This window comes from Alosa alosa, chromosome 9 (assembly GCF_017589495.1).
Source record: "Alosa alosa isolate M-15738 ecotype Scorff River chromosome 9, AALO_Geno_1.1, whole genome shotgun sequence".
NCBI lineage: Eukaryota > Metazoa > Chordata > Actinopteri > Clupeiformes > Clupeidae > Alosa > Alosa alosa.
Window position 1 is genome coordinate 18,489,415 of NC_063197.1, and position 21,765 is coordinate 18,511,179.

A 21,765-nucleotide genomic window follows, 5' to 3' on the forward strand; every position below is an offset into this window, starting at 1 on the left:
GTTTCCAAAACAACAACAACATTACACTCTTCCTCCATCTGGCAGTCCTACCCAGCTGCAATCGGCATCAAAGACAAAATTGTCTGACTGTTTAGGACCTTTTAATAGCCGATTGTAGCTGAGTAGGCCTAACAAGAGCCTGGTCACCAAATCAAAACGATGTTGACTATGGTATAACGTAGGCCTATAAATGTCACTATACTGTGTGTACAACCACCACATTAAGGGTTAAGAGGATGAGCAAGAATTAATTGAAAGAAAGAATATACCATTGCAAGAAAGGTTTGTGGATCTGGAAGGATAGCTGTGTGTTTGAAAAAGTTCTGTTGTGGGATCATTCAGTCATCTCATATTCAGACATAAGCCAGGTTTTATTGGGAGATGGCTGAAGTGTATTTTTCTTACTGTGACATATGAGGTGAATCACCTTTATTATCAGATATTAACAGATATGATCATATCATATGCATTTCTTATGAATGGTCTTCATGAAGGCCCTTAAGAGGAAATGACCATCTCGGCTCATGTAGGAGTGTGGACCACGGCGCAGACTCACACCATCACCATCTCCGCTCCTAACTTCCTCAGCCTGGCTCTGGTCCTGATGCTGCAGCTGGTCTCGATGCAACCTATGGTCCTGATGCTGCTACCAGTCTTGATGATGGTGCTCCGGGCTCTGCTCAAGTAATATGAAGCATGGTTGTCCTACTCCATGATTTAAACCTGCAGAGTATGCCAGTGACTAACTGTTGCTGCCAGTCATTCCATCCTGTCATTCTAATCTGTCTTTGTGTATGTAGGGGTCAGGAGACAGCCTGCTGTCAGTCAGTCGTGGGTGCAGGGTGGGTTCCTGGATCATCTACTGACAGTGACCCTTGCTCTTTTAGGCTTGACCACCCCAGTACTATGCTGGGAGCATGCAGCAAGTAAGTAGCCTCCTCACCGACCATCCTAGATTCTACATCAGCCTTTTTGATTGAATGTACCTTTTTTTTAGTTCACTGGCCTGATCACAGGCTGACGTGCTGGCGTTCCTGGTGGAGGAGTTGAGTGTGTACAGCCAACCACAGGGCCTCTTAGACAGGCTCTTCAGCTGCCTGGAGAAGTGCGTGGACTATCTGCAGGTGCATTTTTTGCCCCCCTGACATCAAAAAACAAAAATATGAAAAAGAACATGAAAGAGGGAAACCATGCATGTGAAGTTCATAGTAATATTGAAGAACAGTGTGATTCCTTTGAAGACAATATCCAAAGGCAATGTTCTTTTTTGCCAAAGTTTCAACAAAGTTTCTATACCTTTCATTGAAGTTCCATTGATGATGGAAGATTCATCAAAAAAGCTGGAGCTGTGGCGGTCATACATACTAATAGAGCCTACAGGCCAGAATACCTAAATACCACTGCACCTATGTCTAGCCATCAACAGACTCCTTCCGTCATTGACTCCTTTCACTAAACAAGAATAAGTCATGTCATGTTGGGGCAATTTTGAAAGGCAGAGATATCTCATTTAGCTAAAACAGTTACCGCTGTGTCACCACAGAAAATGGGATAAATATTTTCTGGACAACAAAGCATGCCCTTCGACTGCGGTCTTTGCCTTCATGGCAAAGGTGACAGTTATGTCCCCTACATGTTGAGTGCCTCAAACGTCACCTTTAGCTAATTAAAATAGAGGAAATGGATACATGCCAGGAACACTTTAATAGACACCGCTAAAAGCAGACTGTGTTTACCCTTTAGTTGAATTTACAAATCAGACAATGTCAGATGCAATATTCAGACGTAAAGTCAAGTCTGAGATCATAATGTCTCTGTCAGGGAGTGTGTTATTTCCTCTTCAGTCAAGACAGGTCAGTTTTATGACATTGGCTTTATTGATTGAAAGGAAAGACTCCTCCCCCTTTTCTATGTGTGATAAAAAGAATCTGAGGAGAGAGCCAGGGTGTTAGGAGGTGCACTCTGTTGGGAAATCTAGTCGGTGTGATGGACAGGGTTATCTCCGTAAATCTCCTACTTGGTGTCCTGGTCATATTACCGCTGTTCGGAGTGGTCAGTGTACAAGCAAGAAGCCTCCTGACCCCTGGTAAGTATTAGCATACTTTTACCTTGAGGCCATCAAATCGGAAAAGGCTTTTCAGCTCACCTAAACTACGGGAAATACAATTAAAAAAATGAAATTGCTTTTATGGATCAAATACCTTGCATCATTTTCATTGGAGTAACCAAGTAAATTTCCAACCTTACTTACTTACTTACTATTAGATAAATAGCATGATAAATAGCTTGAGTGAAGAAAAACAACTTTCTGTGCTCTCTATTTTTCTCATTTAAGGTCTAGGAAACCAGATTTTACCCCATGAAAACAAGGCAGATATCCAGCAAAAAATTCTAGCATTATTGCTGCAGAAAACCTTGGAGCCAATTGACAAAAATGCTTTGGGTAAGATTAAATTTGACCTCAGTAAATTAACTGTTCACAGATCACAAACTGGACATATTACAACATTCTGTTTTGTACATACATAATTGTGCATGGTTTAAAATTCCAACAGAATTTGAACTGTTGGGCATAGAAGAGGATCTAGAGAAGGTAACTTACTTTTCACTCTGCAAATTATTGAATGAGATATCAAATCCCTGAAGCTCAAACAAAAATGTGTTAATGTCATTAATAATGTATAATTTCATCAATGAAAGTAATTTATGCTTCCTTATTTGAAAAATGTGTGGACAGACTGTTGAATCATTTACCAATGTGTGCAATGAACACTGCTAAGCCTTCAAATTAGGATGCAGTCCCCCTAACTATGCTTCCTGACTAGAGGCATCATGGCTATAAAGGCTATGCTTTAACAATGACTTTTGGGGGAGACAGACAAGTCATTGAGCAGAAAGCTTGAGCTACTGGTTCTTGTTGTGCTAGAATGAAGCATGTTGCTAAGATTCACCTCTACTGTATATGGGGTTCACCTCTACTGTATATGGGAAACTTGAATTTCCCCTGGGGATTTGATAATCTGTGATAAAACTATGATAAATCTATCTATCTATCTATCTATCTATCTATCTATCTATCTATCTATCTATCTATCTGGGTTAAACTTTGTGATTTTCTCAAACATGACTTTACAGCTGCAGAGGCAGATTATCTCAAGGGCTGATGGAAAAGAACATAGCAAAAGAGAAGAAGGTCAGTGTTCAGTGTGTGTGTTCAAATATGGACACCGGTAATAGGAAATGATATAATAATACTAAATGATACTATCTTTCTTACAGCCTGTTTCTGGAAGTACTGTGTTTGATCACCAAGCCAGAGGACCAATGGACAGCATGACAGGAAACTTACTTCCTCAGGAGAAATGGCTTCAACAGAACTAGGTGGAACTACAAACAGCCTGCTTGGGAGATCATGAACACATACATAGATTCATCTTGGTAGATATCCCTTCACAAAAGCAGTGCAATCATGACTCATGGCTTTACAAGTTGAAACACATTTTACATCTCATCCATCACCCAATTTACATGGATCCAAGGAAATGCCTAAAGAAAGTTAATAAATATATTACATTGATTCAACCCTCAAAACTAATGAGCGTTAACACCTAGTGTAACAACACTTATAACACTTAGTTGTCCTAAGTTGTTATTCATGTAGGTGTACGTATACCATTCATTTGTTAATAGAATAATAAAATAACATGATGAATATTCAAACTTGTATGCTATTATTTTGCTCAATGATTGAGATTGGTTGTTGGACCTTATGACTTACACCTAAACACCTGAAATAGTGAAAATGATCATGAACCACCTTTTCACTGAAGTATTATCCTTGATGATGTCACAACACCTTAAGTTGGTAGCCTACACAACTGTTCCTGAACTGAACTTGTTTAGAATGTCTCCCTCTTGTGGTCATACAGTACTGAACCCTGCACTGTCTTGGGGCTGTCTTGGAACAAAACCACCATCACCACAGGATCGTCATCCTCAATTCATACAACAGCATTATCATAAAAATCTCAAGTCAAATCAAGTCAACTTTATTTATATAGCATATTTCATGTGACAAGCACAGACTCAATGTTCTCCAAAAGAAAGAAAGAATAACACAACAAACATGACATGACCAATCAACAAAGATAAAATAGATACACATAAAAAGATAGAACTTAAAATACATACAATAACAAGTGAATATAAAAAATAAAAATAATAGAAAATAATTAAATAATCAATAATAATTAATCATAAAAAGTCAAATAAATAATTAAATTACTTAAATAGCCTTAAAAGCCTAATTAAAAGCTTGTGAGCATAAATGTTTTTAGTCTGATTTTAAAAGAATTCACTGTCGGAGCAGTCCTTAGTTTAGGAGGCAGGGAATTCCAGAGAGTGGGAGCATATAGTGACTAACCATGTGCTGAATTTGAGTTAATTCTGGGTATTGTAAAGAGCCCTTTACCCGAGGATCTTAGGGATCTGCAATGTGCATGTCAGAAATGTAAGAGGGAGCTACGCCCATCAATGATTTAAAAATAATCAGAAGTATTTTAAAATTCATTCTTTGCTTTACTGGGAACCAATGGAGTGATTTTAATACAGAACACTAATGTGTTCTGGTTAGTCTTGCTGCGGCATTTTGGATAAGCTGGAGTTTGTTTAGGGTCTGTTTTGTCAGTCCAGCAAAAAGTGTGTTACAATAGTCTAATCGACTAGATATAAAAGCATAAACCAGCTGTTCAGAGTCTGCTTGAGTTAAAACACATCTAATATCTTTATCTAGATATATTTCTAAGATGATAAAACACAGTCTTAGACATATTTGATATGTGTTTCTGAAAGTATAAGATCTAAGATCACGCCTACATTTCTGATAATATTGTACTGCTGAATGATAGGTCCAAGTGGGAGCATGTGCAGATTGAAAAGCAGAGGACCAAGAATTGACCCCTGAGGTACCCCATATAAAATGTCAACTACATCAGAAGTAAAATGGCCAATAGAGGCAGAAAGTGATATTCCAGTAAAATAGGAGGAAAGTCAATGTAGAACTGTGCCTCTAAGTCCTACCAAGTGTTCTAGGCGATAAAGAAGAATTGAATGGTCGATAGTGTCAAAGGCTGCACTGAGAAGTACCAAGATATACACTTTGCGGTTGTCTGTGGCAATTTTAAGATAATTCACAACTCTGACCAGAGCTGTTTTAGTGCTGTGGTTCATTCTAAAACCAAACATTAAACAAGTTGTTATGAGACAGATACACCTGCAGTTGTTTCTGAGCAACTTTTTCCCATTTACCTAGGAACGGTATATTTGAAATTGGTCTATAACTTTCACATATGACAGGATCAAGATTGTTTTTCTTCAGCAATGGCTTTGTTGAGGCAGGTGGGAAAGATTCCAGACAGTAAGGAGGTATTAACAATGTCTAGGACATCAGCAGCCAAACAGCTGAATACCTTTTTAAACAACTTAGGCACTGGATCAAGAGCGCATGTTGCTGAACTACTTCATCTAGCTCATTCTGGTAATCAGAGAAAACAGAGAAGGCGTGGGTAGCAGACCTAAATAGCTGACTGAAGAAGGGGTGGTTATGTCCATCAGTGGAGGAAGTAGCAATATTACTCCTAATAGTTGAGATTTTATCATTGAAGTAGGCTGCAAATTCATTACACTTCTCACGTGTGGAGCTCAGCAGGTATATTGTTCTAGGGGAATTGATAAGTTTATCAATAGTATTAAACAGTATTTCAGCAATAATCTGGGAAAAATACTGCTATCGGGATATTTTAATTTCTTTGTTATATTTAATCAACAGGTCCTTATAGTTATTGAGGTCTGTCTGCAATTTGGTTTTACGCCACTTACATTCAGATTTGCTGCTGGATCTTTTTAGCGCTTTAATTTTTTCTGCCAAGGTGCTTTAGTTTTACCTGAAAGAGATTTGGTTTTCAAAGGTGCAATAGAGTCCATCATTTGTACAGTATAACTGAAAGGTCAGCCAAGTTGTCGCAGGACATAGAAGATTAATTAAAATAGGATTCAAATTAGAATTCAAATCAAGTAAAGAATGGAGCCAAAAAGATATGTCACATAACTTTTCTTAGAAAATATGATATCAGTAAGGATCTCACACATTCTCAAGCAATGCATACAAAAAACTGTATGCATTGTTTATTATGTTATGTTAATATAGTGTATTTATATAGAATACTGTTGACCCATTGTTCTGAAATAGTCAGCCTTTGGTTTTGGCATTGTGAAGACAATCCACTATCTTACATGAACAGGCTTTCTGCTTAGGAGGGATGGGGGTAAAGACAGTGAAATCCATTTAATAATAGAGACTGGTAATGCAGTCCTGTACATGTCAGAGAGATCATCTAATGATCTAGAATCTTCTTGGATTATTATTATCATAGTACTGTACATATAAATCCACAAGAATGTGAGATGGGTCACAGCTTCATATAGAGGCAAGTAGGATTATATCCCCCTTCCCCCAGTTGAACAGTTGGGTGATGTCTACAACTCACCAGTCATGGCTGTCCATCAGACCGGATGCAGGCTTGCCTGTGGTTAAAGTTTAGAAACTTGATAAACAGCCAATAAGCATGGGAGTTACTCTTCATCCTCCTGAAGCCTCTCATACAAAACCAAATGGCAATCGCCCAACCAAGTAAATGTTTCTGGTGTGCTGTGCTGAGAAGGTGAGTACAATCATAGTAATATCAGTTGTGACAAGTTCACAATTATGCTGGTTAGATATTATGAAATAATTATTACAATGTAATTCTGAGAAACAGAACTATTTATTTCCTACATTTTATCAAATTCAATGCGGAAAATTATAATTTTCTTTAAACCATTTTCTGATAAAATGCTATATGCTAAAAGAGTTTTGTAATTTCTCCTGTTAGGGTTCATGAATAATAATAATAATAATAATAATAATAATAATAATAATAATAATAATAATAATAAAAAACATATTCACTTTGTGTCCTATGCTCTTCAGCTTTGCATCATGAGTTTCCTGGTTGTTGTGCTATTCATGTTGGGACTTCCCTCTGTGCACCCCTGCCCTGCTAGATGTTCATGTAATGCACAAGGAGCAGTTAACTGCAGAGGGGATATAATGGATATACCCAGCTCTATGTCGATCCATACCTACCTGCTAATACTGCAGGGAACAAATCTCCAGGTCCTCAGGAATCGAGTTCTTCAGCCTCTCACTCTTCTCCTCCGGCTGAGCATCACTGACAGCACTCTGGACACCATAGAGCCAGAGGTCTTTAACATGGCTCCACAGCTTCTGTCTATCAAGCTGTCATCAAACCATCTCTCCAGCTTCCCGTCAGGGGTGTTCCGGAGCTTATCTGCGCTCGAGCAACTGCACCTGGATGGAAATCAGATCACGGCAGTTCCCGCTGAACTTTTCGAGGGCCTTGGGAACCTGACTGAGCTGGACATGAGCAAGAACAACATCGCTGCGCTGGAGAGCAATGCCTTCCAGAACCTCCACAAGCTGCGCTTCTTAAACCTGGGGAGGAACTCACTTGCGCAGTTGCCTCCCAACTTGTTCCATTCCCTCCCGTACCTCCAGTATCTAATTCTTTACAGTAACCAGCTGAAGTCAATTCACCCCAATGAGTTTGATCACCTTAACAACCTCCTGGAGCTCAAGCTCCACAGCAATCAGATCAGCAGCATCCCGTCTCAGCTCCTCTGGCACATGCCATACCTGCAGACGCTGACTCTGTCTGGAAATAAGCTTCAGACCCTTCCAGAAGAGAGTCTGTACCACCTCCATCACCTGACCAAGTTAACTCTGTACAGTAACCCCCTTGATATCCTACCGGAACGACTAGTGGGCCACATGCCAAAGCTTACGGAACTGTATCTGTATGGTACCTTACTCACCACTGTCCCATGGAACCTGTTTGCCAACATGACAGGGCTATTACACCTTAATTTCCACTTGAATGAGAAGTTGAACTCTCTACCTGAGGACCTCTTTTGCTGCAATCCAAATCTGGTAAAGCTGTCTTTGAAATCAAATGCACTCCAGAGCTTACATCCTCAGCATTTCAGTCGTCTCCCCAAACTTAAAACACTTTTCCTAAATGGCAACAGACTTATGTCTCTCCCTGAAGGAATCTTTCATAACTTGGGAGAAATTGAGGCAATTGCGTTACATGAAAACCAGCTCCAGACTCTTCCTGGAGATGTGTTTACCATTTGGAATTTTACTCACACACCCCAAAGCGTTACACTAGCTGACAACCCATGGAACTGTTCATGTAGTATCATGGGTTTGGCAACATGGATCAGAAATAACCCAGGGACGGTGAAAGACAAAGAACAGGTAGCATGTCTGAAACCTTTCCACCTTTACAATGTCACTCTGAGGTCTCTGAGGAGTTATCTTTTATGTCAGCCAGCTACTAAAGTCATGACCACAGTGGTCCCACCAACCACCGACCAAACGACAGAGACCAGCATGACTACAACAACACCAATCACCGAGCAAACGACAGAGACCAGCATGACTACAACAACACCAATCACCAAGCAAACGACAGAGACCAGCATGACTACAACAACACCAATCACAGAGGAAACGACAGAGACCAGCATGACTACAACACTAACCACAGCTCCAACAATGATTCTTCCCAGGTTGACTTCACGACGTCCCAGGTTGACAGCTACGGCACATACAACCCCCTCAATTGCCCCTCTGCCTGAGACGCCAGCAACAAGCTCACCTCATCACTACCATGCCTCCACAGAGAATGGAGCTCTCCCTATATACAAACCAATCAACCAAAGTGTTGTGACCCACTGGGTGGTCCTTGAAAATGGGCCAGACATTGTCCACAACAACCGGCACAGGGGATGGGTGTACTTGTGGACAGTCCCACCCAGCGGAGCCTACAGCGATTTCCTGATGACTGTCCATGTCATCATGCTGGTGGTCGGCGTGGTTCTGATTGTGGCCAGCATGTACACCCTCTACCGACTGTATGAGGTGATTTGCACTCTGGCTGCAATCCAGGGATGCAAGATTATAGCCATAGGGGGAACAAAAAGGAGAGAGCACATGCTCTAATAAAGATTTTTCAGGATTTCAGGGCTATTTCTTGTGTTTGCAGATTGTGTGCTGGATTTCCAAAGTTTGGATAGAGGGGTTCTTACCAGTTGGTGGTGACGACCTTACAATTCAAATTAATCTCTCACATGGAATCACTAATAGCCAAAGTTGCTTTATACATAAATGTGTGCATGGTAAAAAGGTCTGTCAAGATAGCATGGTGAAACAAATACTCATTTTGTTGTTTTGTCAAATTTATTCTAACATGTTTCTTCCACATTTATCATCTGTATGTAATTGTTTTCAGGAGAATATAGGCTACATAAGCCTCTTGCCTGACATTGATATTTGCATATGTTGTGGGTTTAATGCTTACTGGTTGCCCAGTGAATCTGTCTAAATGTTTTGGTAAGTACAGTATATGTCCTAGAAAAACCTTGGACATATCACTTGATTGATGTTTATGTCTATGTGTTTATACTTTTTTTTATAATCCACTGAAATTATATCAGTCACCATTATCCAGTATTACTGAAAATGTACAAAATGCTTTACAAACTTCCTTCTGATTAAAAAAGGCACATCATTTAAAAGATACAGCACAGTCCAAATAGTCACTACCGGTTGCCACCTGGTGGCAAAGGTCCACACTGTCTAATAGCAAGCACAAACTCTGACCTGTCATCTTCCTTCTTCAATATCATGACTTATTATAATACTATCAACCGTGGGAATAGTATGAAACCACGGTGATGGATTTACGGTCATTATCCTCCACTATATCTCTTTAAGTGATCTTGTGTGTCTGGCACTTGTGCAGGCAAACTGACAAGTAGGAATTATCCTAAAACAGCACTTGACTCCAAAAACATCAGCTCAGTGATAACAGCGGCACATAATGCTAACTTTAAATGTACTGTGAATAAAGCAAGGTAAACCTGATAGAAAATTGAGCCGCATTTACTCATCACGACCAGCCACCGGAAAGATATGGGAGGGACATGTGCTGAGTTTGTTGATAGAACGCTATGAAACTGCCACTCCTCGTGACTCAGTGAGAGTGGGGTAATAATTGTCTGGGTACACTCATCACAAATAGCATTCCACACAATTCTGACATACCATCCAGCTTGTGCCAATCAAGACATAACTTACATAGTTCCACCACAGATATATGCTTTTTTGGCACATCTGATATTTAAGCTACATACATGTGAACACACGGGGAAATCAGCCACACATAAACCAACAAGGAAAGTGTGTCTTTGAGAGTCACTTGTGTTATCCAAACAGTGAACCATGAGCTGTCTGAGCAATTATTGACCCTATTCAAGTTCATTGAAAATTAGAGGAGTGATCTCAAACAAATCAACCAAAGTACCAGATGTTCTTCAGTGATATTGAAACACACAACTGTTTATTTAAAGACATAATTGTAATGTACATAAAGATCTTACACACCATCTAAAACCGTCCTCTGAAAAAAGAATGGTTTATGTATAGCTGCACTTCCACGTTGCTATGAGTCAGTGGCTGCGCTGATTTTTTTCCACACCAAAATCCTATTTTTCTGACAGACATGTATTTTCCTTACATTCTTTATTTCCATGTGTACATTGTTTTTTTGCAAATGATTGCTTTCAAAACTAAATGAACCTTAAAAGTAATACTTTAAATAGATTGTAAAACTATCAGAACAAGGCAAATGCAACAGCAAATGTTTTGCGCCGAATGAGTCATTTGCTTGGTTGTGACAGAGTGGTACCACTGGTATCCACAAACCTGCAGAAACATGCCTCAAACGTCAGTTAGCCGAGATGTGAAATACGTGTAATACAATGCAATGCATAGAAATCATTCAGAGCTGATCTACCGAAGACAAAACAGCTGTGCCAAAAAATGCCCAAACTACTGTTTTCAAAGATGCGAATATATGAATTCAAGGACCTCATCCCCAGTGGACGGAAGCCAAGAAAGTAAGATTGCTGTTTTAGGGAGAACAATGTGGGAGTCAAAGTTTGGAGCATAACAGAGATTTGTACAATGAGACAATAACGGGGATAGAAAACTAGGCAGATGAAGTTGAATTTGGTTATGTATTGTATGAATATATCCTCTGCTCTCTTTAATATGATACATAAGGTAATAATAATAAGGAAGACAGGATAAGAGATGGAGAAAAATGTCAGTAAGTTATTCTGCATTGAATCAAAAGCATAATGGAAAAAGGGACCTGTAAATCAAGCGTTTAATTTCCATTTGTGTGTTGGCGGTGGTAAGATCAGTGTTCCGCATTAACTTTTGTGGGCACCCAGAAAACTTCCCATACAGGGTAACTCCCCAAAATCATGTCGGTTGCAGTTGAATGTGAGAATGGACTGACCTTTTGCTGTTCTACACTACAGGCTCAGTGGTCTCCTAAGCAGAAAGGGACAGAAAAACAATATTAGATGCATCCTGGTGCGTAAAATTGCAGAAAATTCACCATGTGATGATTACAGGTGAGTAGCTACCAGTAGCACCAGTAGACACAATACTCATGTGTCCTCTTGTTACATAGGGGCCGGAACTCAGTTCATTAACCAGTGTCAGAACTTTCCATTTCACTGTTATTCAATTTCTTTTACTGTGATAGGTCTAAGGTTCAATGTGGCAACACAGCGTCTCTGGGAGAGCTGTTGAAGAACAGATGTGAGTGAATAGTTCAATAGAACAAACAATTTAATGTCCATTTCTCTCTCTCTCAATGTTAACCATCACCGGTACACACCTATCATCTCTCTCACAACAGACTACCTTGTAACCTTCAGGGAATTCCTCCAGTCTGAGTTCAGTGAGGAAAACATTGACTTTTGGCTGGCGTGTAGAGACTACCGAGACTTCACGCCACCGGCCTGCCGTTTCCTGAGGGCCACAGAGATCTACCAAGAGTTCCTCCATCCAACGGCAGTGAAAGAGGTCAGGACAGGAGCAAGGGAGGAAGGAGCTCCTCCCTCACTCTGTGGGAATTACTAGAGACTAAATGGCATCAGAAAGGGATAAAATGAACAGCCATGAAATTAATTAAATCTAATTTAAGTCAAAGTCTAATTTAATCTGATCAAGGGATGACGGGATGTTACAGTGCAAAATGGGTTATATTCTGTGTAAGAAAGAAATTACAAATAAATAGCTATAATTTAATTGTCACCATACCACAAGCAAAATAATTCCACAACAATCAAGGATGACATTTCTGTTTTTGGCATGCTTATATTCAATAAGTATCATTTAATGATAACATGCTTTTTTTTAATAAATAATTTTAAATAAATTATTAATTATAAATAAATAAATTTGTTTTTTAACATAAAAATATTAAATTATTTGATATGTAATCCGTTCCTGCCTAATGGCTGCCTAAAGAGGCTTAATCTCAATAATCAATTCTGGATTTCACCCACAGGTCAACGTTGATCAGTGCACTCGGGACAAGGTCAAAAGGTCGATGGCCGAGGCCAGCCCATGGTGTTTTGATGAGGCCGCAGCGCACGTATTCAGACTGATGGAGAGCGATTCCTGGCCACGCTTCCTGCACTCCAGTGCCTGTGGGCGTCTGAGGGCAGGAGGACCTACTGTACCTCATCTCACATCATCCAGTAAATGTCAATAACTGAGAGGGCTTCACCACTCACTGCAGAGCTTCCAGACAGCAGCGAGCAGAATGTATGAGGAAGGAAGTTTGGTTGCTGACACACACGGGGGGCCTGAGGAAATGACTAGGCGGTACAGAAAGCAAAATGGCCATCTGCAGTGCACAAGTCGGGGCCTTATCACAGATCTCGGCTATAGATGGAACAGTTATGACATCATGCTTGGCCCTCCAACGCAATGCGAAATGCTTGGCTTTCCGGTATACACACCTAGGAGCGATGTTACACAAAGGCCTGACATTGTTTGGTGACATAACTGTATTTTTTTGTTACTGGTTCCTCAGAGATTCACATTTTAATTTAGCTATGCGCTTAGAATGAGTTACAATTTTACTTATTAGCTTAAGTTGCCAAAATAAATCCTTAGACCTTTATGTGTGTCAGCCATTTACAAATGGCCAAAATGTGCAAGTGCCATTTTTAAAAAAGTCTTGTGATACTTTCAAAATCAAGTTCAAATGACATGGCTTGTATATATTTTAGTCACATGACTGATGCCACTAATTGATGTTGAGCCCATCACGTTGGTGGGGACCATGCCGTCATGAAAGGGGACAATTGGCTGCATCAACCTTCGACCCTTTTCAGCAAAAGTGGCTTCCTCTTGTGAGTGAGGAGCCTTTAAAAGGCAATCTTAAGGATCTAAAAATAAATTTCAGACTGACCCAAAATTCCACCCACAGATTTAATGTCATCAGGGCAGTAAGGCGTGTATAATCTCTCTGAATGTACCTCCTTGTTAGGAAAGCCATGGCACAAGCATTAGTTTTCACGGCTTCTGTGACGTTTATGCTTTCCCTTCATTACTGCAAAAAATGCTTCCTAAACAGAAGGAGCTGTGAGTTTATTGTGTTAACCATGAAATAAACAGCTTGCTTAAAATGAAAATGATCGGGTATACTGTTTTGTGTGTTTTCCCGTCATCATAGTTGTGTTGAGTAATGCTGACTAATGTTATGGGTTATAATAAATCTATATCTCCATCTTCACATATAGTAAGTGTGTGATGGATTACTCAACCATGAGGTGAGCCACCATCACTCATTGATTTCATATGATTCAAGAATTATTTTTATTTAATATCAAAGGCACCATGTGGAACCCCTCCATGGCCACAATCTCCACATCACTGTTCCCCTAACATTTTTTGAAGAGATAGATTGCATGTATACATTTCCAGAATTCTGGTGATAGGATGACACGTCAGAGGGCCCATTGCTCTACTGTGAGCTCAGATTGTCTCTGTCCCAGCCATAAGGGTAGAAGGCATACTCAGTCTGATTAAGAGCTGATTGTTACAGTAGGTGTGAATACGCACAGGAACTGTGTGTCTGATGCGTCCTGGTCAGTTTCTCAAGCGTGGTTGACAAACGTCATGGGTGCAAACTGGCTGATGGAACACACGCGGCAGGATCCCTCTTTGGTGACGGAGGTTGGCCTCTTCGCAAACGGCCCAGGTCATGGCATGGCACACACCAACAACCAGCTGATCCATCAGCCACACACAGCCTGCTCATGTTTTCCCTAAACCGCAAGTGTTGCCATGGCAAACAAAGGGGGAAATGAACAAGCCCAGAGTGTACAACTTCAGCTTCTCTGTCTGAAACTCAGAATTACTCAGAGAGAAGGAGAGAGAGAGAAAGCAGTGATGGGATTGGCTAGTGTTGTGTTTTCCCCCCCTTCTGTCTCCAGCTCTTGATGTTCCCCTGAAAATGTGAGCTGTCTATATGTGGAAGTAATGAGTGTCCATTGCTAATGGTTGAATGCATGTGGCCATCTTTGGGCAAGTTTGGAAAGAACAGGTTGGCCTCAGATCTGACATGGCATGACTGACAGGAGATTACACCCCCGGTGTGAGAAATACTCACTCTGCCGTACAGCAGAGAGATCACATGTAATAACAGCACATGCACTGGACAAAAATGTAAAGTAATGAGCTTTTCAGGTTAGTATGTAATCCTGTGCAATAGTAGAGTCAAATAATGGTAAAGTAAATAGGTAAAGTAAATAATGGTACTTTCAAAAGTAATGCTTTACAAAAGATGGAAGCCAAATAATTGAATGGCAACTTGAACAAAGGGCCCATGTTTCTTGTTGTTATTTGTGGTGTGATGGCTTACGTCCTCTCCAAAGCATGGAAGAAATATGGAGCATCCTCAATGTGAGCATTAGCGTCAGACCAGGGCGTCCCTATGTGGCTTCCGTCAGAAAAAAAACAAAGTGTGTGAGAGAGAGAGGGAGGGAGAGAAAGAGAGAGATAGAGACAGAGAGAGAGAGACAGACACAGAGAGAAAGAGAGAGAGAGACTTCCTCTTTTTGCTGCGGATCGTCAAGCACCAGTAAGTGATGTTCATTACCAGCCACTAGCTACTGTGGTACTGGATATAAAAGGGGAGCGGAAGGCAGACGACAGACCTGTACACCAACAACAGGGGCACAGTATGACTTCAGTCAGGACCATGCGCTGGTGGATTTAACCGCACAAGCCCTCCTCCTCTTAACATGCCAAGCTTAATCACTGAACCACTGACATCGCTTTTTAACATGGAGAGAGACGACCGCAAGAGAAACAAAAACATGTAAGTGTTTTTACGAATAATTAATTTCCATCTGTTGTTTAATTCCTCTTGCTGTTTAATAAGTAACCTACTTTCTAGTGCTAGCTCTATGTGCCATTACATATACCATACAAGATGCTGACATATATACTGTAGGTGTATCATGGATGAGAGGTTTTAGAGTTAATGGGATGGATGAACTCAGTGAGAATGGGATTCCTTTGAATGTGTAAAAAAAAATGTTTGTCTTAGACAGAGCATGACTGTCCATTTCATCCCAACAGTGGAAAGAACTTCATGTGCCGTCTCCAGTGTATGTTCTCCCACTCTTCGACCCCAGAGACGTGAGTGTCAAAATTAACTTAGTTCTTGTTTTCCATCCGTGGCCTGTTGTCACGCCACCACAAAGAGGATAAGTATATGTGGGACTGTGCCCAGGATGTATCTTATGGTGGCATTAAAATTCATTCAAATATTCTATGTCAAGTGTGAGAGATGCTCTATTCACAGTTCAAACATTCCCAAATTAAATGGGTTACCTCAAATGGCACAAGGACACAATGTAAAAGAAATAGCTTGGTCCAACAAGACCCTTGGTTTACTTTTAGACAGACACATTCTCAGTGCTTTTTCGACTCTGAGCTTAACACATAAATGTCATTTGCCCTTAAACTAATTATATCCGTGTAATCAAAGAAATTTTTTCCCTCTCAATAGGAGGCTAACTTTAGAGGATACACAACAATGGTCCCAGTCTCTTGAGCGACTGCTTGATTCTAAATGTGAGTCTAACTTCTTTCTCAAGGCATCAGTCCCTAAACATGCTACTGCTAGTAGTAGCTGCAAAGTGAGGCAAACAAAAAAGGCTGTGTGACACAAAAATCCTAATCGTTAGTAGTTTTTAATGTAGCACTTAACACCTAACCTATTTTGTTTCATGGGTTTTCAACAGATGGCCTAGCAACGTTCCGAACCTATCTGAAGTCGGAATTTAGCGACGAGAACATTGAATTCTGGCTCACATGTGAGGAGTACAAGAAAATCAAATCTTCCTTCAGGATGAGCTCAAAAGCCAAGAAGATCTACGAACAGTTTGTGAAGGCTGAATCTCCTAAAGAGGTATCTAAGAGGACTGCAGTCACTGCACTCATATCAGGCATATACCTTAAGATTAAGCTAACAAATGGCAGCACCATGCTAACATGACTCCAGGTCACACATGACACAAGATGGGGTGTCCTCAATGTGTTTATGTATTTCTTTTTGTCATTCAGATAAATATTGATTACCACACCCGAGAGGAGATCAAAAGGAACGTGAAGAGCCCCACAATACATTGTTTTGACGAAGCTCAAAGGATAGTGTATGGATTGATGGAGCGGGATTCCTACCCCAGATTCCTGAGGTCGGATATGTACAGAACCTTACTGGAAAACCTTGCTACTGATGCTGTCAAAGGCTGAGGAGTACTACCCCACTTCCTGCCCTCCGAACCCCCCGCCGAAAGAAAACGACACCGACAGAAAAACAAAAGAACTGGACATTGGGTTTCCAAGAAACCCAGATGGTTGCTGCTGAAAAACAAGACAGAGCAATACCCCTTTAAAAAAACAGACAGATCCACACCACTACCATCCTGATGGGCCATCCCTAAACCACAGCCACATCTACAGGATCCTCGACAGGGAAACCAAGGAGGCTGGGATGGGGATGCAAGAGCTGCTGACAGCCCCTGAGCAGGTCCAGAGCTGATGGTTGGTGGCTGAGACAGTTTCAGTCTGGGAGAACCGGTCACTCGAGGGCTGTCAGCCCTGCAGTCGAGTGCGACTGCAGCCTGGAAGGCCTGGAGCATGTGGTCGAGTCGTCCCTTCTTGCAGAGGTGTTTCCTGTTGCCTCTGATAATGACGAGGAACATTTCTGCAGCCCATCCGGTGGTTTGCAAAGCCACAGCACATGGCAGCTACTGTAATCAGCTAATCGGAGCGGTCACAGCCACCAGGAGAGAAAACATGCCTGCAACCATGACTATTCATTATTACCCTCTATCATTTTTTTAAAAAATACTAAAAAAAAAAAACAGCCATTTTATAAACACTGTTGTCCTTCTTCCCCAAGGAGGAGCACTATGACCTGATGGAGTGATCTGAGTTAGTGACAGTAGAATGTGCTTCACTGATGTCAGAGTTTGAAGTATTTTGTTTGGCTTACATGCACATACTTTAATGATTAGACACTAAAGTGTCATAATATTTAAAACTGAGGTGGACATTTTTCAATCAATTTTACTGCCAAATATGAATGGAAAGTGCTGATTTGGTGGCAAGATTTAGTGTCAAGATTCCACCCTGTACATGAATGTAGCGCTATTTATTACCCACAGCCACTGGTTGGATGCTGACTTTTGCTGTGTTTCTGTGTATGAGATGTAATTATAAATAAAGATTAATTTATTTTGAAACATATGCTTATTCATCAATTACCACTGATGCTTCGTGGAGGGGGTGGTTCTTGGGGAATTTCATGGTCAGTTTGTCACAACAAACATGATTAATTTCAAAGAGCTTTTTTGAAATTTCCACTGTGTTTTGAAAAGAGGAAACTGACATTTGAGACATCTCTGTGTCACTGACTACACCATGTGAAGAGATGAATGGAAAATCAAGTCACTTCTCCACACCTCCCTTAGGAATGACAGGGCACCTCAAACATTCTTCTCTTTACTACTGCTATTTACTCTCTTGTGTAAAGTATAAAGATAATGTAATGTATAATACAATTAACTTTTTTTGGTTTTCATTTTCGATGAGAGAACCATAAATTGGTGAAGAGGGAATTTCTGAAGTTTCTGTTCAGCAGTTTCAGTTCTCATAAATCATACACACTCATTAACTGGAAGTTTGTGGGGAGCCTCTCTTCTTCCTATAACTATCAATCCAGAATGTTAAACAGTATCTGGTAACAATGTCCCTGTTTCACATTGGGCTCACTGATATTTCACATCATCTAAGCTATATCTGGCAATGGAGACATTTAGTTATGGTATATTTTTTCAATTGGCTGTATGAAACACGTGAAAGGGAAAAGTTTGAAAGAATGCATGTTGTTTATAAGATAATGACTACAATGACTGTATAAGTACAGAAGCCATCATTCATTTTGCTGACGTACAAAGACCCAAACCTTTAAAACATAAAAAGGATACGTTTAGAAAATATTGTCTGAACAAGACATCATGAAAAGTATGAGAACCAGTCTTAATGAACACAGCACGACAGACAATGGACAATGAAGACAATAACAACCCAAAAGAATGACCAGCACTGACATGAATTTCTTTAACTGAATTAGGAGGTCTATCCTCGTCTCACTTAAAGCTTGTGCCAGAGATTAATGTGGTGGACGAGGGCCAATGTACTCAATGTCCTGTCAGGTCACTGTGGAATCCCTGGGCAGGGCAAAGCCTCATTGACGGGAAACCCCACAGCCATCACCAGAGCACTGTGCACATTTACTGGATCAGAGTCAGTGTTCTTAGTGGAAACTTGGCTTCACTCAAGTGGTTATCTTCTTCAGGGTAGACCATTGTTTACATAGCATGAGAAGGACATAACAGACCATGTGTCTATGAGGAAAACAGTACTGCTTTTTAACACAGCCAAGAGGTCAATGCGCACACTACCCTGCGTCACACAAGTCTGTGTGCAAAGAGATAAAAAACGAGAAGGGACAACTGTGTGCAGACAGGGAAATACATTTTTACAGCTTTGTGTAGTCAAACTGATGTTCAGGCCTGGTACGCACTGTGAAAAGCCTAGACAAGGGTTGCCCTAACAAACACAGCAAGAACACTATCTCATTCTATTTGACACTTCACTTGTTCAGGGTCAACTAATCCTCTACCTGGTCTTGAAAATGAAAATGAGAGTCAAAATGCAGATGTGAAAGAGTTGGTTAATTTTTTTTCAAACATCTTTTTTGTTCCATCTTTATCTATATAATGCATAGTAAAGCGAATGACCTGGTGACATTGTGCTTTCATGGGCAACAGTAAATGTACTTTGTTCTTTTGTCATGCAAAATGCAATGGGGAAAGCAGTATGTCACAAGCTCTCAGTGCAATCCGGAAGTAGCAACAAGAAGCTATTGTGCAAGCAGAAGAATACTGTTTTGCAAAGGTCAATGAAAGGGTCCAATTAGCCATCTGTACAAATGTATAGCAGACCTTTGAGAAGCTATCTAGCATGGGAAATGAAAAGAAATGGCTGGTGATGTCAGTGACTGTTTTTCTTTCTTTGAATTAGCTACTGTTACCTATACTATGCTATACATTATTTCTGTTATCAGTACAATATATAATGCATTACATTTTATAAAGCTATTTTAGACTTCATATGATACAGGCTTCAACAGATATTCTATAAATGCATATAAATACTAAAAATGTGAATGTGTTATTTCAGTTCACTACATAAAGTTTTGCAGTGTCAGAACATTAATGTATGTATGTATGTCCTTATGAAAAATACTGTAGCCTATATGAACACAAATGTGATATTACTGTATGAATTACCTTAATATTCCACTCTTACTGTATTTTTTAAAGTGACAATGGCGGCTTATACTGCATCACAAAATGGTTTGACGCCATTATAAATTAAGTGTGTCTAAAGTTTGTCTAAAATGCAATGTGCAAGTCAACTGCAAAAACGTACTGTTCATCGATGTAGTGTTGAAGGCACCGCGAGTGTGAGCAAGTAAACACATCGTTGGCGATCATTTAGTGTGTGAGGAACACAGAGAGAGCTTGAGATTTTTTTTCTAACTGGCATAATTTGGAGGCTTCTTGTCATGCATCCTCTACTCCAGTATCAACAGGCCAAGAACATAAAAATAAGTTTGCATGAAAAGTAGAGGATCTCTTTACTGACTGCAATATGAAAATACTTGCACCAACATTATTGCCCCAACGATGAGGTATATTCAAATCCACATTTGCATGTCCATTATGCAAACGGCAACATTTTCCAGTGTCAAACCTGCTACATCCCCTACATGCAAAGAAAGACAGATATCATTCAGGTCTAAAAGTGTGCACAAACTTACCACTTACTTATGGGCAGCCGTGGCCTACTGGTTAGCGCTTCGGACTTGGAACCGGAGGGTTGCCGGTTCGAACCCCGACCAGTAGGCCACGGCTGGTGCCCTTGAGCAAGGCACCTAACCCCTCACTGCTCCCCGAGCGCTGCTGTAGCAGGCAGCTCACTGCGCCGGGATTAGTGTGTGCTTCACCTCACTGTGTGCAGTGTGTTTCACTAATTCACGGATTGGGATAAATGCAGAGACCAAATTTCCCTCATGGGATCAAAAGAGTATATATACACTATATATACACTTATACCTGAGAACAAAAATACCACCATACTGTCACGGTAAAGCCGAGCCGAGCCGAGCCGCAACGCAAGGCACCACAACCTTGGGATTACAAGATTCTTTATTCAGTCCTTGAACAAACCGTGTGCAACACAATAAGACAAACCGACAAAGACTGAGGGGAAACAGAGGGTTTAAATACACAGGGGTAACAGGGCACAGGTGGACAATGAACAAGGTAAAACAAGAGACAGGTGGAAACCATAATTAAACTAACAGACTAACGAGATCAGGTGAGGGGCAAAGACACAGGCACAGGGAACAGAAACACATGGCAAAACAAACAAAGGAACATGGAACAGGACACAGGAAGTAAACAAGAGGAGCAGCCATGAAGGAAAACGCTAAACAGGGAAAACAAAACACGACAGGACCCTTACACATACAAACACACAAAATTGAAAGACCTAAAGCATCACGTTCGTCTGTCAGGACAGATTATGAATGCCACTCATGCATTTCCCCTAGGGATCAATAAAGTATATCTATCTATCAATCTATCTATCTATCTATCTATCTATCTATTATTCACATAACATTTCCAAATTTAGACAGAGATGGGTTAAAATAGACACTGAAATGCATTTGAGGAACTTCAAACTGATTTGATGAGTGATAACATTCCTATTTGCTTATATCCATGAAACGGATATTGTGTCATTAAAAGCCCTCAAGGTGTTTGTCTAGGGTGTGCTAAGTTGATCAAAGTAAACGTAATTTTTATTTACAAAAAAATAGGTGTCTTTCATGCTGGCAACACTGAATACTTATTCATAATCTGGTTATTTGAAATGTACACCGAAGAGTGCATTTTTCAATTTTCTTATTTAACACATGGGGATTGAGTCTATTTACAGTCCGCAGTAAAATGTGAGCCAGTGAGTTTACAAAATATTACAATAACGCTGCCAGTTATAACCGGTTCCAGATCCTGCCAGATTACCTCGTACCTAACTCTCTCTCTCTCTCTCTCTCTCTC

General features: G+C 40.4%; 4 protein-coding genes across 4 annotated transcripts; all 4 read left to right on the forward strand.

Moving 5' to 3' along the window:
* Positions 1-1,950: 1,950 nt before the first annotated feature.
* uts2d (urotensin 2 domain containing) lies at positions 1,951-3,720 on the forward strand. The gene is made up of 5 exons (XM_048253329.1): positions 1,951-2,086; positions 2,336-2,443; positions 2,556-2,593; positions 3,136-3,193; positions 3,280-3,720. Exons 1-5 carry the CDS (start codon positions 1,987-1,989, stop codon positions 3,303-3,305), a joined length of 330 nt encoding a protein of 109 aa, XP_048109286.1. The 5' UTR covers positions 1,951-1,986; the 3' UTR covers positions 3,306-3,720.
* A 2,994-nt stretch (positions 3,721-6,714) lies between these two features.
* Positions 6,715-10,026, forward strand: LOC125300227 (platelet glycoprotein V). The gene is made up of 2 exons (XM_048251960.1): positions 6,715-6,719; positions 7,028-10,026. The coding sequence occupies exon 2, from the start codon at positions 7,037-7,039 to the stop codon at positions 9,122-9,124; it is 2,088 nt and encodes a 695-aa protein (XP_048107917.1). The 5' UTR covers positions 6,715-6,719; positions 7,028-7,036; the 3' UTR covers positions 9,125-10,026.
* Positions 10,027-10,924: 898 nt separating this feature from the next.
* si:ch211-117l17.6 (regulator of G-protein signaling 21) lies at positions 10,925-13,722 on the forward strand. The gene is made up of 5 exons (XM_048251961.1): positions 10,925-11,082; positions 11,512-11,607; positions 11,742-11,797; positions 11,898-12,064; positions 12,552-13,722. The coding sequence occupies exons 1-5, from the start codon at positions 11,006-11,008 to the stop codon at positions 12,756-12,758; spliced, it is 603 nt and encodes a 200-aa protein (XP_048107918.1). The 5' UTR covers positions 10,925-11,005; the 3' UTR covers positions 12,759-13,722.
* Positions 13,723-15,184: 1,462 nt separating this feature from the next.
* LOC125300229 (regulator of G-protein signaling 21-like) lies at positions 15,185-17,814 on the forward strand. The gene is made up of 5 exons (XM_048251962.1): positions 15,185-15,377; positions 15,641-15,700; positions 16,074-16,138; positions 16,309-16,475; positions 16,631-17,814. Exons 1-5 carry the CDS (start codon positions 15,301-15,303, stop codon positions 16,817-16,819), a joined length of 558 nt encoding a protein of 185 aa, XP_048107919.1. The 5' UTR covers positions 15,185-15,300; the 3' UTR covers positions 16,820-17,814.
* Positions 17,815-21,765: the final 3,951 nt, after the last annotated feature.

Coding starts and splice junctions, on each gene's coding strand:
- si:ch211-117l17.6 (XM_048251961.1), top strand. CDS start 11,006: ATGCCCAAACTACTGTTTTCAAAGATGCGAATATATGAATTCAAGGAC. Junction 11,608..11,741: donor TCACCATGTGATGATTACAG/GTGAGTAGCTAC, acceptor TTACTGTGATAG/GTCTAAGGTTCAATGTGGCA. Junction 12,065..12,551: donor ATCCAACGGCAGTGAAAGAG/GTCAGGACAGGA, acceptor TTTCACCCACAG/GTCAACGTTGATCAGTGCAC.
- LOC125300227 (XM_048251960.1), top strand. CDS start 7,037: ATGAGTTTCCTGGTTGTTGTGCTATTCATGTTGGGACTTCCCTCTGTG.
- LOC125300229 (XM_048251962.1), top strand. CDS start 15,301: ATGCCAAGCTTAATCACTGAACCACTGACATCGCTTTTTAACATGGAG. Junction 15,378..15,640: donor CGCAAGAGAAACAAAAACAT/GTAAGTGTTTTT, acceptor TCATCCCAACAG/TGGAAAGAACTTCATGTGCC. Junction 16,476..16,630: donor AGGCTGAATCTCCTAAAGAG/GTATCTAAGAGG, acceptor TTTGTCATTCAG/ATAAATATTGATTACCACAC.
- uts2d (XM_048253329.1), top strand. CDS start 1,987: ATGGACAGGGTTATCTCCGTAAATCTCCTACTTGGTGTCCTGGTCATA. Junction 2,594..3,135: donor TAGAAGAGGATCTAGAGAAG/GTAACTTACTTT, acceptor ATGACTTTACAG/CTGCAGAGGCAGATTATCTC. Junction 3,194..3,279: donor ACATAGCAAAAGAGAAGAAG/GTCAGTGTTCAG, acceptor TCTTTCTTACAG/CCTGTTTCTGGAAGTACTGT.